The sequence below is a fragment of the Dermacentor silvarum genome, chromosome 1 (genome assembly GCF_013339745.2).
Source record: "Dermacentor silvarum isolate Dsil-2018 chromosome 1, BIME_Dsil_1.4, whole genome shotgun sequence".
In the NCBI taxonomy this organism is placed as follows: domain Eukaryota; kingdom Metazoa; phylum Arthropoda; class Arachnida; order Ixodida; family Ixodidae; genus Dermacentor; species Dermacentor silvarum.
This window is the reverse complement of record NC_051154.1, coordinates 144,322,604-144,337,458: the sequence shown is the minus strand read 5'-3', so window position 1 is coordinate 144,337,458 and position 14,855 is coordinate 144,322,604. Positions and strand designations below refer to the sequence as shown.

Below are 14,855 nucleotides of genomic sequence, written 5' to 3'. Positions count from 1 at the left end.
CGTGGGTGCACGCCGACGGCCGTCCTGTATACAGGCCCGAACCCCTGTGTCTTGATCGCACCGCCTTTCTCGCCACGCGTGATGTGTGACTTCACGCTTCGCGTGCCACGCCTCGGTATCGCGGCGCGCGCGCTGTCTTCGCCGCGTGCGTCGGAAACACCTTGTTGCGTCCTGCTTTCTTTTTTTCTTTTTTTCCTAGGGCGCCCGCCTGCATGACAGTTGAGCGGTCACTTTACGCGGACATACTTTAAACCCATGTTCTCTTTCTATGGCTGCCCTACGCCGAAAAGCACGCCATCAAGTGACTCTCAACTCTCAGGTCTTTTTTGCTCCAAGTTAGAAGCAAAGTCGAGTGACGTGCTGCCTTTTTCGATTACGTCATCGCGAAATTAAGGAAAGGCTGTATATAGGTGCAAGCGTTTCTATTTGCGAAGTATATAACCGACAATTAAGCACAATTTAAAGCTTACTCGATCCAGACCCATAGTAAGATTAGGCATTTCAACTGTTCTTCACAGTACATGGGTCATTTAAAGTACAGAAGCGGGGAAGTGCCCACGGAGGCTTACACTGAAGCATTGTCCAGTACACGTCACACGCCTGGACTACACGTAGATGTAGATCCTTGTAGTTAGTGGCACATACCCACTCCGGGGGATTGGCCAAGAACCGGGTAGTTTGAAATAACAATGAGAAAGGAGATTTATAAAATAATGCAAGCATAAATGTGGGAATATATACGCATATGAGAATGACTACAAGTAAAAACAGGGTTTATTCCAGACACGTCTGGTCGTCGTCTTCTTCAGTCAGATGTCATGGATGCATGCGCCAGGCCGATGTGCGTATGCTCAGTTCTGCAGTGGGCGCGATACGCGGCGTACACCATGACTGTTCACATGCCCCGCGCGCTTATCCGCATTTCCCCTTCACTGAATAGTAATATGCAGTCGGGAGGCCGGGTTAAGAAGTTCGAATGCAGCGGTTTATTGTCAATACGGCCCCTAATGTTGCGTGCACTACGAGCCAGTTTTCCTGTGCTGCGATGCTTCTGTGGTTCCCTTTACAGAGAGTTGAGAGCATTTTGGTTTTAACGAAAGCTTCTTTTTTCTTTTTTAAATACCCAAGAACAAAACCAACTAAATTAGAGGCTGTTCCATTTACGCGGCATTTCCATTTAAGCGATTTTTGTGTGCCGATATTATAGTGTATTCAATTGGCTCTTCGAGGAATTTTCGCTAGGTTCTCAAAGCTGAACACATGCACGAAACTTTGGATAAGCATCACGCGGAAGAAATGTAATGCGACCATGGTCATTCCATTCCGCCCTAGCGTTTTCATTTGGTAAACTTGTTTTTTTATTATTATTATTTTGGACGAGGGGAGGGGGCATTTATATCGGAGCTGTTTTATTGGGATCGTTGCTTCCGATGATCGAGCATTCCTTGCTGTGGCAAACGTGCTGTTCGTTTCGCTGTCCGTATCTGGCGGCCTTTTGCAAGATGCATGACCTGCAGCGGCGGCGGCATGCGGGGCTCCTGCGCTGTTTGGATCTCGTTTTGGTGTGGCCTAATCCACCCCTTGTGGCGCCAATCACCAGAGGCCAAAATCCAGTCGAAATCAAGCGGAGGATCGCGCAGCGGCATGATCCCTCGAGCCAGCGGCCTTGGCACGTTCGCGATCTCTGCGGCGGCAACGTACACAGGCAGTGGAGATGCGCGAAATCCCGTGAAGAGCGCTCTGCCCCGCAGCGTCACCAGCGATACACATCTCGGCACACATCAGACGCGTCCCGCTTGCGATACATGATGGTGCGCTGTGCGGCTTTATGTAACAAAAGTTGCGCACGCCTGTGCTGCGATGCTTGAAACGCCTTAGCAACGAACTAAGCCTGGTCGACGGGTCGACTTCAGCAGAGCGCTCCGGCAGCGCTGTGTACAGAGATCGTGCAAGACGGCAGTTAAGCTTTATTTCAAAAATAATCGTGATCCAACAGCGATAATGATGCCTGATTTTTGTTGCTAGGGGCCGTTGTATAAATTTTTTGTTTCGCAATAAACGTTTTTGCATGATTATCTTAGAGTGCTGCTAAACCGCTTTGGAATGACCTAGATGGAGACGCCATACTGGAAAAAATGGCATCTAGCAGCACAAACAAACAGGTCACACATTTTAATGGAAGAATCAAAGAATATATACTTGGATGATATATGCCTTCTATAAATGTGTGGGGGAAAAAATGTGGTTGAAGGAAGAAAGGTGCAGTGTGAAAGCCAATTATGGAGGGAAAAACCAGACAGCTGGAAAACTGCATGAACAAGCAAAAGATCAGTGAAAGAGCAGAAAACCAAACAAGCCAAAACAAATGTCCTCCCCCTCATCCCCCCCCCCAAAAAAAAAAAAAAAAATGTTGGAAGTGGGGCATGGCGAGGACACAGGGTCAAGACCAGTTTAAAAGTGAGAGCTTGGAGTTAACATCAACATAAGTAAAAAAAAAAAAATATCCAAACATATCTAAAAAAGTTGGGAAGTTACAATGTTAACAATCGTAAAGAAGTGCTGGGTTAAAAATAAAACAAACAATATATCAAACAGATAACCATCAATTGAGAAAGCTAATTTCCTCATTACACAGTAAAACAGGACATGCTGATGCACTTGTCATGGGATTCACTTATGAAAAAGGCTTACATAATTTTAGTGCACAAATTCTGGGAGGCAATCACAATGTTTGCAGTGTTCTGAAAGATATACAAAAGTGTTTTTGTTGAAGGGATGCTGAAGTGGCATAATAATTTAAGCTGTATCTGCTGTACCTTCTTTTCATGCTTCATGTGATGTTATGGGTCCCTCATGCTGGCACCTATTGGCTGTTTTCAAACCTGTCTGGCCTTTTTTCACAGCCATGGTACTCAATGCAACAACCACTGACTGCATAACTTTTTCCACTGCCAAGTTATATTTGTGTCACAGACACACATTTGCTCGATAAACAGTCTGCTTTCAAGTTATTTGCTTCCTACATTGTGCTGAGGTGTTTTTTTAATCAAGGAGTGAGGCACAAGGATGCTGGGCATACTAAAATATTGACATGGTGTGTGTTCCTACTTGCAGAGCTACGACAAACAAGAAGCTTCGTGAGACAGTGGCTCTGGAGCTGAGCTTTCTCAACTCAAACCTCCAGTTGCTCAAGGAGCAGCTGGCTGAGCTCAACAGCTCTGTGCAGATCTACCAGAGTGAGAAGTACGTAGGGTGGCCTCCACATTCTTTGTATGAAAAGCTAATTGAGTATGTGTAATGGGGCATTGATCTATCATAGATAAGTTGGTCATAGTGCTTGAACATTTGGAGCTTAGGATAGAAAAAAAGCGAAAGAAGAAATACTGTAAGTTGGCATCTTTTCCTTTGTCCTATGTGTTTCTCCAGTTTTGTGCAGCCTTGCACTAGGAACTCGCACAAGCTTTACTGTTGATATACTCTTAAATATTTGCTATAGTTTTGGCACACAGACATCCTAGGCATTCTAGAAGACTAGTTCAAAAATGTGAAACATGTCATGCTCTTACACTTGTTGCCACCATATGAACCATGCTAGTAGGGGACTTGTTCCATTCCCGACAGAACATGCAACAAGCACGTGAGGGTATTCATACTTCCAATGGAGGCTCATCACTATCTTTCATCACTCTTTTTCGTCCCTTTTCCGTTTTCCCCTGTGTAGAGTGCTCAGCAGCCAGAGCATACTAGCTCAGGCCAACCTCTTTGCCTTTCCTCAAATTATCTCTCTTTCTCTAATGGAGGCCGATTACAGTCTGTTTGCATAGTGCTGGGTTGATATGAGAGAGCAGTTTTCATGATAGCAACATGTGCAGTAGCATTGTGAGCAGCTTTGGCGTGTGTGTGTGTTTCTTAGGGGGAGGGATGAGCATTTTGGGGCCCCTAGAGTTTGGCACTTTGGACAAATTAAGACATTTTTTCATTGTTTCATATTTAGAATAACCTTAATCGGGCAGTAGGACTGACTATTCACATTTAAATGCCATTGATTGTAAACACACAACAATTTAGTGATATGTTCACATTCAGCTTAACCTGTCCTTATTGCTGTGGCATAACTGATATAAAGGCTTTGTGTACAAATGCCTGAAAAGTGCTAAACATTGTGAAATAAAAAATCTTAACAAGGGTTCACTGGCCAGATACCTGCTTCTGAGCTCACATGCTATGTGATGCCTGCAGTTAAAAGGCTGTTCCATGTCACCCGCCTTGACCGAATGGCGCTAACTAACACTACCAGGATTAATCTTGTAGTACACATACGCTAGCACCTAAGAAAGTGGACAGGAGGATGGCCACCACAGTAGCGTAATTGGTAAAGCACCACATGCGTAAGACGGAAGATGTGGGTTTGGCTCCCACCTGTGGCAAGTTATCTTTTCATCCACTTTCATTTCCCTTTACCTTATTATTTCTACATCTCAGTTGAACAGAACAATAACTTCCCCTATGCTTTCTCTGGCTTCATTGTCTGTTTCTTCATATGGCTGTAACTAACAGAAAATTTAGCCCCTTGAATTACCTTATTCTTCTTGCTCATGAAAATCTGCATGTTGTATGTCACATTGTGTTGCTTCCATTTTCTACATGTGTACAGATAGAACTTGCTCATTTCTTTGATCAGTATTATACAAAGTAATTACAGGGAGTTGATTAATAACTTTCTGTCCGTGCTCTGCCATTTATGCTTTCAAGTTATATTAACTGATATTGCAAATTTTGTTATTCTTGGAGCAACATAAAGACATTCCGTCATCTGAAACTGAATTAGCAGCTGCGACATTGATACTCACAGACTTTTATACTCGTGGCAAAGGAGCGCAGACAGACACAGAACACCTAGACACAACAAGCGCTTGTTGTGTCTAGGTATTTTGTGTCTGTTTGTTTGTGTTCCTTTACCATGAATCTATACCAACTAGCCCAGCTCTCCACTTTCTTACTGTTTTCACTGTTGTAGTGAAATTCTGTGTATTTTTTGTTCTTTTTCTGAAGAGCAATGTTTGAAAGCAGCTCTAGGACAAATGAAAAGAAAATATATGTCAGCTCCAAGTTTCCTTCAGCTATTCTAACATTTAATAAAAAGACAATTATTCTTATGTTCACTGAAAAGAAGAATCAAGTGGTTACATTGCATTGAACATTTCCATATGCACAGTCAGTTCACTGCATGGAATAAACATTGAACATAATCCAGAAGGCTGTCACCAGCCGTGATAAAACTTGAACATTCACTTTTTGGGCTTGTTTCCTCTGCAGCCAGTCGCAGGTGGTACCAATGATACCCCTGGGCCTCAAGGAGACCAAAGACATAGACTTCAAAGAGCCTTTCAAGGCAAGTGTTCATTTCTTACCTTTTATGGGCCATTGAGCTTGACACTTGGTCCTAATTTGCTTTCCTGATCAAGTGAAGCTTTCTCTGGCTTCATTGTCCGTTTGCTTCATATGGTTGTAACTTACAAAAAATAGAACCCCTTAGTTTGCCTTATTCATCTCACTTATTGCATAGCAAGGGCCTTGACTGTGGCAGCCTGATGTGGTGAGGTGGCGTATGAAAGTTTATTTGTCAGTTTCCTGCTCCCAAGCTCATGTACTATGTGATACCTGCAGTTGAAAGGATGTTTCACATCTGCTTCCATGGCCGTGAGTGGCGTTGGCTAACACTCCCAGGGCTAATCTTGTACACCTACACATATATGGACAGCTGCCATAATAGCTTAATGGTAAACCATCGCAGGCATATAGCAGAAGATGTGGTTTCAGCTCTCACCTACAGCAAGTTGCCTTTGTGCCCAATTTTATTTCCCTTTTCCTTATTATTTATACATTTCAAGTAAACATAAAAATAATTTCTTTGTTTGCTATGACTTCATTGTTTTTCTTTTGTTTTTGTTGTTTTTCGTATCTTTGTAACCAACAAAAAATGTGGTTGATCCCTCTTATATAGGAATCGGTATAGAACACGAAAGTGAAACGTGTCTTCACAGAAGTAGTGTAATGTTTATTGCACATTGATATATAATGTCTATTGGTGTTTTGTGGCTAAAGCGCCCTTAGGCGTTGATGCACCCACGCTGACGCCTGGTGGCACGTCTCCTCCATCACGACTACCAACGTCGATGACCATGAGCAACCGTCGTGCATATGGAAGCTGCACTACGCTGCACACGCTAGCACAACGCGAAAGACGAAGCACGTAACTGACACACTAATACAACGCGCAAGACAAAGCACGTAACTGAATCGTCACCGAGTCAAATCAGCGCGTACAGCGCGTCGTAATTGCAGCCTCCGCGATCAACTTCAGAAACATTTTCAGAGCTAATTGCGGAGGCCACGCTCCGCTGTGCTGAGTACGGTGAACGCCACCTAGGTGGCGTTGGTAGTGCTTCTTGATGCCAGCGTCCCTTCGAATGCTGGCATCGAGGCGTCGTAGTGCTGAGACCACCGAAGCGTTCACTGTCGGTGCGCGTTAAGGCCGGAATACATGGAGCGAATAACCGGCGTCCGAGCGAAGAACTTCGTCGGGCGGCGAACGTCCGACGGCCGGCGTCAAGAAATTTGCCGTCCGCAGCCGATCTGCCTGTCCAAACATTTTCGTCGGGCGAACGCCGCCGCCGGAAGCGTCTAGCGCGCAGCGGTGGACGACAGCCAATCAGGAGGCACTAGTTCCGGTCGCAATGCATGCTGGTGTTTCGCGCGCGCGCGCCTTTTCGCGTCGTCTGCAATCGCGTTGGTGTTGCCGTGTCTGCATGTCTCTGCACCGATTGAGTAGTTCCTAGTATGATCTCTCAGGAATCGCGTTGTATTTGTACATCCCATATCCGCTGATCTGCGAGGAAACAGACAAGCAGTGCAAGCTCTCTACAACAACCTTCAACAGAAATCTTCTGATCTCAGAGGCCACATGCTGTCGTCATGCCTATCTCCCGACTTCCCCGATAGATGACGTTGGCATCGGATATTTCTTTCGCTAGGCTTAGACGCGTTCGAAACGAGAAGCGATCTCGAAAACTACTCAAGGTTATCCATAATACTCTGTCGTCGAAGCGGCCTGAGACTAAGCGAAAGCCGTTTACGCAGTCATTTGCTTCCAACTAAGTGAATTCTACAAGGACAACGCCAAATTCAGTTCGAAGCGGGCGGCCGGGACCGCCGCCAACACGGCGGCCAACGCGCGGCGGCGTTCGCCGCATGTATTGCAACACAGCAAACATCCTGCGTCGTGTCGCCGCGTCGTTACTTGACGCGTGAAGTTCGTCGAGAAAGTTCGCTCCATGTATCCCGGGCTTAAAGTGTCATAATGCAGTACTTCTCTTTTCTGCTCGTAGGCGGCGGCACCGCCCCGAGCAAGAGCGCGGGTACACGGAGGAGTGTTAGATATATAAGGCGCGTCTGTGTAGCTCTCTGCGAATGCGTTTGTGGCGCAATGGGTTAAACGCTCGGCGATCTGTCGTCGCGGACCGAGAGTTCGTCGGTTCGATTCCCAAATTTTGCATGTTTGTGGAACTTTTTCTTCTGGTTTCTTTCTTTGTATTATGTTCTATGACGTATTTCCGTGACGGAAATACGTCAGTGAAGTCTTGGTGGACCCCGGAATAAAACACTTTCGTGTTAAAAACTGAGCCCCTTGGTGCGCAAGAAAATTATACTTTTGTACTTGGAATCTCCATGTAAAACATGCAGAAGGCACCAATTTCTATGAATACTTTTTCTGGAGAGTTTTAGCTGGTGTTCAGACCAGGACAATTCTGTTCTATTCATATTTTATTTCAATACGATAGCTTTAACCGTTTGTCATTGGTTCTAGTATCAGTATACCACCTTTATCAACAGGATCAACTATTCACTGTGGTGGGGATTAGCGTAATGAAATTGGGAAAATAGATTGGTGATAGGAACTGGTAAAAAAATTGATAATAGAATTGGTAATTTGATACCAGGTTCATGTGCATCTATATGAACGCAAACACTTCCAATCAGTCGAACGCAAGCACTTCCTTGCCATTGGATTATGGAACAGCATTTCTTATGTTGTCATAATTGAAACAAAACATAAAAATTATGCCATCATATAGCATTTTAATTACCTACACAGCAACAGCAAATGGAACAATGCTGCTAATTTAATTTTATATATTGGTTATTCCTATTCTTATTGCAGTCATGTTCTACTTTTTTATTACTGCCTTTATGCTTTTGCTTGCTTATTTATTTTTAATTCATATTTGATTGCCATTGGAGTGATTATGCATCATTGCTGTTTGCTTGATGAATTGTATGTATTCATTTTTTTTTTGCCTACTAAGTGCATTTTGTATTGTGTAATACTCTAACATTCTTATAATATATTGGCATTCTTTTTTCTTAGGGTGATGCCCCGCTTACCCAGTGGCTCATATAAGGCCTGTAAGGAATTGTTAAGTAATTAAAAACAAACAGCAATGATTGCTCTATCTTATGTCAGACCAGTACTGCAGTTCTGACAGAATTTAATAAGGATACCAACATTCTATCAAGAAATGTGTCATGGTGGTAGAACTATGTCTATACCCAAATTTAAAATACCTGCATGCTTGTGGTCAGATCTGTGTATTACACATGAAATGCTGTTGCAAAGATGATTTTATATCTTGACCATTTCCTGACAGGACTTTATTATGGAACACTACAGTGAAGATAGCTCTGTGTATGACAGCGCCATTCAAGAATTTATGGATGTTCGGCAGGTAAGTGGATGGTGATTTTTTTCTTCTTTTGCACTGATAACATTTTGTGCTTTGCTTACTGTGCGTGCTCATACATCTTGGCTTAAGCTAATGGTAATTGCTGATAGGATGATAATTGTCCGTGTTGACTATTATAATAGATTGACATTTTTCACCTTATTATTAGCTGTTACACTGCTAGTGCAGTTGGTGCTGTGCTGTGTGAACAGTATACCCTGTACCTGTAAGCACAATGAGCTGGTATTGACAGCTGGGTGTACCGACTCATCCAATATATCCTAATATGAAAGTGGAGGTGGCGGAGAATTCAGCTATGACTTTTTAAAGCTAATGTTCTCCAAAAAAGTGTTTCTAAAGACAACTTCAGAATTGGTGTTTCTTTTTTATGAGTTGTATTTCATAAAACAGGGATATTAAGAGGAAGCTTTAGCTTGGGACAAACTTCGATGCTGCCTATTCAAATACATGTAAAATGCAGAAATGATTTTATGAGACAACCCCTGGACTGATTTGAATGAAATTTGTTGCATTCAACAGAGGAAGTTAAATTCTAGAGAATCTAGGAAGTAGAATTTTGATATAGTGTGTGGAAGCTTTAGCAAAGATTGATGAAAATTGGCAAGGTAAAAAAAAAAATACAAATAAAAGTTTACAAATCCGTAACTGCACCAAGAACAGATATCGTAGTTCTGTAAACTGCATCGATTAGAGCATCTACAGTGGACAAATTCTATATATGAATTTACAGCTTACGTGAATTTGTTGCAATGTTTGCAAGGATTTTGCAGAAGTCTCACTCTCATATTAGTGGTATACAGTGTAGACCGCTTATAACGTAAGTCGCCGGAGTCGCGAATATCCGCACTATACGCGGTACCGCACTATAACCAAAGCAACAATTTTCAAGGCCCGCACATATGCAAAGCATGTGCACCGAGCCGCCACGCGTATGCGACAGTCGAGGAATGCGGCTAGAACGTTTGCATTCAATTTACAGTCGAATCTCGTTAATTTGACATTCCTCACGCGGCGGCGCCTCCGACCGGCATTACCGCCAGAGAGTTAAAAGCTGAGGAGAGACCCCTCAATGTCGCGCGCGAACAAAACAGAAAAAAAAAGGAAGAAAAAAAAACGCGGCGGTAATTTCACCCTCTCTTAAATGGCAAGGTTGCCGATTCTGCGTTGCGCCAGAAAATGCGTGTACGTGCCTAAGTCTCAGCCACGCTACCGTAGCCACGCGTAGAAAATGGCAGTGAACCCTGCTTTCTCCTTTATGCTTCCTCTACTTTCTAGTCACGTGTTGAACTTGCACGCTGCGGCTACGGCGCAGAGGGAAGCAGCGGCGCTGTCCCAGGCCGGCCAACGAAACTGCCCACGCCGGCAACCGCCCGCTTTCCGATAATGGCAGAAAACGAAACTTCGTGGAGCTGGCGCCGGGCCGGCTGGAGCGGCGGCGCCTGCACGGCGGCGCGCGCGCACGGTGACAGTCGAAAGTGAGGGAGCTACAAGGGAGGCGAGGGGAGCCACCGAAGCGGCGGAGTTGCCGAGGCAAAATCCGCTTCCCTGCCGCCCTCCTCCCTCACATTCCACGGTTTCCGCGTGCGGCCTTCGCCGTGGCATGCCGGCGCCGCCCACTCCCTGAAGTTTCGTTTACTGCCGTTATCGTGAAGCGAGCGTTGGCCGGCGCTGGCAGTTTCGTGGCCCTCGCTCGCTATGCGCGCCGTGGTATTTCACGACTCCCACTCAAGATTCAGGTTTCAGCCTCACTGGCTGTTCGTTCGCACCACTTGCCCTTCTCCTCCACTTCGTCTCTCTTTCTTCCTCGAGCACTCCTTGGGGCGCCCGTTTTTGAGGGGAGCGTTCTGACTTCCGTACTCCCAGGCAGCCGCACTGTAACCGGTATTTCGTTTCCGCAACTGCACTATAAGGGATACGTGTATACATGGAGTGCTATGGGAAAATTAACGGGAGGCTGAAAAGACCGCGCTATATCCGGTCCTGCACTATAAGCGGTTACATTATAAGTGGTCTATACTGTACTTCAGAGCAGTGTGTATCAATTTTGTCCGCTTGAGATGTATTATTAGATGCAGTTTATAGAATTGTGACGTTATTTCTCATTGCTGAGTTACAGTTGTAAACTTCATAGTTTCGTTTCTTGAAGTTTTGCAATTTTAACAATTTTATAAAAGAATTGTTTGCCTAAATAAAAGATATGCTTCCTACAGTCACTAGATTTTAGCTTTTCCTCTTATATGTAACAAACCTCATCAATTCGGTGCTGTTGTTGTCGAGAAAAATGATTTATTCGTTCCCATGCACTCGAGCAGGAGCCCTCAGGCTAAAGCTTTCTTTTAAGGATGAAAGTAGATCTTAAGACACTATTAGGATTTACCTAAGTGAAAAAGTAATCATGCCAGTAACCCAACTGAGCAGAGTGACTTTCTGCTTCATGGATATTGCTCAACAGAAAATATGTGCAGCTGTGAGCAGAACTGAGAGGTTCTTCCTCTTCATCTATCATGTCTTATTTCTCTGTGCATGAATTGACAGTTCTGCTGTTGCTCATTTGTGAGCATATTAGTCTCTTCACAAAATTACACTACAAACTGCACAATGGGTGCCAATTAATATGTCATCACATGGCTTCATCTACTGCAGCCGTTCACGCACATTTTTATTGATGTCACTGCTCTATTATTTTGATAGTTTGTGCATGTTAACAAGACTGGAAAAGTTTGAGGAAGGATTGAATGGAAGCTGACGCTCACGAGACTTGATTGAGTTGTGAATATGTGGAGATATGACAGGATTTTGCTGAGAATTAAGGGCTATGGTTTAGTCAATTTTGATGCACTGTGGCATTTAAAGGTGCTTACATGTGCACTGTTTTCTTTATCTGCTTTTCTTGAATTGGCATCATTATGACAAGTACTATTTTAATGAGCAAGGACTGTTACTTCAAACAAACACATTGTGTATAGAAGTGCTTAAATATAACTTTTCTCATTAAGTACTATAGTACATACTTGTTTCAAAGATGAACTGAGCATTTTATGGCATAAAGCAGCTGCAGGAAGAATCTTTGGTTTTAAAAAGCAGTTAAAACAAAAACAGAATTGATCGCAATGCATTTAACAGTGTTCTACTTGTAATAGGGCCTGATATTTTTTATGTCTTTGGTTGTCGCAGGCCACCACCTGTAGTTGCTAAAAGGTAGTGCATTCTAGTCAAGAGTTCGACGAAAGCTCGTCTGGTCAGGTAGCATGTTGGGTTAATGAAAATTACGGTCACTGACAAAGTCAAAAAACTTGTTTTGACGTTTCGGAGCCTGTACAGGTTCCTTGTTCACAATGCAGCGGACATAGCGTCGTTGTCCAGTTGAATATGCTATGGGTGCATCAATATCCGTTACAACCGCAAACCTTGTGATGGACGCACTGGAGAAAGAAATTCTGACAGAGTTCAAACCTGCACCGAAAGTTTTTCTGTGCTATGTGGATGACTGCTTTTGTATCCTGCACAAAGACGACGTCGAACGGTTGCTACAAAGCCTCAACTCCATACAACCGACCATACAATTTACTCTGGAGCTAGAAGAAAACGGCAAGCTGCCTTTCCTTGACGTACTCATACATCGTTCCGACGGCGGCCTATCCTTTTCCGTTTATCGGAAAATTACCCATACCGGTCGCTACCTCCACTTTACGTCCTGTCACCCAACTGGGCACAAGACTTCTATCGTGTCGTCTTTGATTAATCGGGCCACCCACTTATGCTCCAGTGAAGACAAACTCCAAAGAGAACTTCTTACGGTATGCCAAGAACTGTCCAATAACGACTATTTGGCTGCTTTTGTTCGCAGAATCGAAAAACAGGTGCTGAATCCTCAGCCATCCAAGAAACGAGCTTATCAAAAACGGGCCAGCATTCCCTACATACCTGGTATCAGCGAACACTTTCATGGATATTTTCAAAATATGACTTACGCGTTGCGCATGTGCCATCTAACAAGCTCCGCAGCAAAGTTGTCAACGTGAAGGACCACTTACGAGACGAAAAGTTCCCGGGGGTAATCTATAACATCCCGTGCCAAGACTGCAACTTCTGTTATATTGGCGAAACGGGAAACTTAATTCGACGACTGAAAGAGCACAAGCGTGATGTTCAAAATCACCGCCACATGTACAACGCACTGGCGGAGCATGTGCACAAGAGTCAGCACTCTATTGCTTGTGAAAATGCTGCAGTCATGGCTAAAGAGAAAAATCCGACGAGACTGCTGTTGGAATCTCTGCTTATACAGACGACGCCAGATACCATTAACAGGACAGATGGAAACATGCCTCAAGTTTATGCCTGTTCATTACGTCATATATTGCATATTTAACTGGACAACGATGCTATGTCCACTGCATTGTGAACAAGGAACCTGTACAGGCTCCGAAACGTCACAACTTTTTGACTTGGTCAGTGACCGTAATTTTCATTAACCCATAGTGCATTCTGCGGCTTAGTGCACAATTCATGTTTCTGTTTGTAGTGATGGCTGCCATATTTTAGTTGAGCATGATGTGTATCTACTCCTATATATTGCACATTTTGTGGATGTTTATTAAAGGCCAGATGGCTGTGAAAAACTAAGAATACCTGCACTCTTTCCCAACAACAATAGCTCCTGTAGCGACCATATCGCTTTGGGAGGTGAAGCTCTACATTGTTTTGACAAACTCTGGCTTCTCTTGTGCAGGCTGCCCGCACCCCAACGCGGGACCAAGCTGGTGTTCAACTTTTGTTTGAATACTACAACCTGCTTTATTTTGTGGACAGGCGTTTCTTCCCCCCCAATCGCAGCATGGGAATCTTCTTTGAGTGGTAGGCAACATGGACTTTTTTCTCTGAGCAAAATTGCAGTGCTACTGTGTGTAAGTTGTGTTAAGGTACTGCAATAACATTACAATGCTTGTACTCTTCACAAAGCTTCAGTGAAAGAGCTTTTTTATTCACTGTACAAAACATCCTTGCTGTGGCATAGTGCTGATTGAAAAGCAGCGATCTTAGTTGTATGGGTATTGTCACTCGACTGACAATTTTTTGTGGATGGTATTATTAAAAACAGTGCAAAGAGTACCACATGTGATTGAACGTATCACAAGCTCGAGGTGTTCTAAATTTAAATCCAGTAATTGTACTCATAACAGACACTAAAGTGGAAGGGCCATTACCTTAGCATTCATTTGAAGCTATTTTGAGGGCACTTTAAAAATGTGTACGTCCCTTTCAGACACTGCGTGCACAATTGTCGCGACAAGAAAGTGCTCCAAAATGTGCCGATAAAAGTAATGTTTAAAGCATGTGACATCTCGAAATACTTTTGATTGGACCTGTGCTGCAAGTTTGAATAATATATATGTAAAGCCTTTTAGTGAAACGAGTGAGCTGCAGATGAGTGCATACCCCACCCACACCCTGCCGTGGAGGTGATCTTCAGTGGGTGCAAACGTTAGGCGAGCCAAGACAGCTGGTGGCTGCATGTGCTGTCTACCTGGGCACCTAGTGCTGGAGGTCATGTAATCTCAAGTTTCGTAGACGCGTTGAAGTGAGAGGCATTCGCTCCCCTCTGTTTGCGCTATTCATCACGCCAGCGTTGTGACAGCGAGTGTTCGCGGTCATCAAGTGAGATCTGTTCATGTTTGCCTGTGCTCGCGTGGTACTATGCTTAATTTAATTAGTAAGTGAATGTTTACTGCAATTTATACGCCCATTTAGAACTAGGAACATGTTCTGGTACGGTTTACCTAGATGGCCTTTTGCTGGGATTTGAGATGCGCACAGGCCATATTCTGAAATCCGTCTTTCATGAAATGATTCTGTTTGTTGATCAAAGCTGCTAAATTACTGTTTAACAAACTGTTGTGTTTATTATTTATTTCTTAGGTTTGACTCTCTAACTGGAGTTCCAAGCACACAGAAGACGGTTGCCTTTGAAAAAGCCAGCGTGTTGTTTAACATTGCCGCACTGTACACGCAAATAGGTGCAAAGCAAGTGAGTACTGATTGTTAGAAATT

The 14,855-nt window shown here is 43.8% G+C and overlaps 1 protein-coding gene across 4 annotated transcripts in view; it reads left to right on the top strand.

The window, feature by feature from the left end:
• Positions 1-14,855, top strand: part of LOC119436182 (rhophilin-2-like) — a 187,742-nt gene that overhangs the window by 151,688 nt on the left and 21,199 nt on the right. For all 4 annotated transcript variants that reach the window (XM_037702957.2, XM_037702959.2, XM_037702960.2 and 1 more), the window contains exons 3-7: positions 3,115-3,243; positions 5,317-5,392; positions 8,709-8,786; positions 13,537-13,661; positions 14,724-14,832. In XM_037702957.2, coding sequence (XP_037558885.1) covers positions 3,115-3,243; positions 5,317-5,392; positions 8,709-8,786; positions 13,537-13,661; positions 14,724-14,832 — 517 coding nt within the window. The remainder of the gene's footprint in view (positions 1-3,114; positions 3,244-5,316; positions 5,393-8,708; positions 8,787-13,536; positions 13,662-14,723; positions 14,833-14,855) is intronic.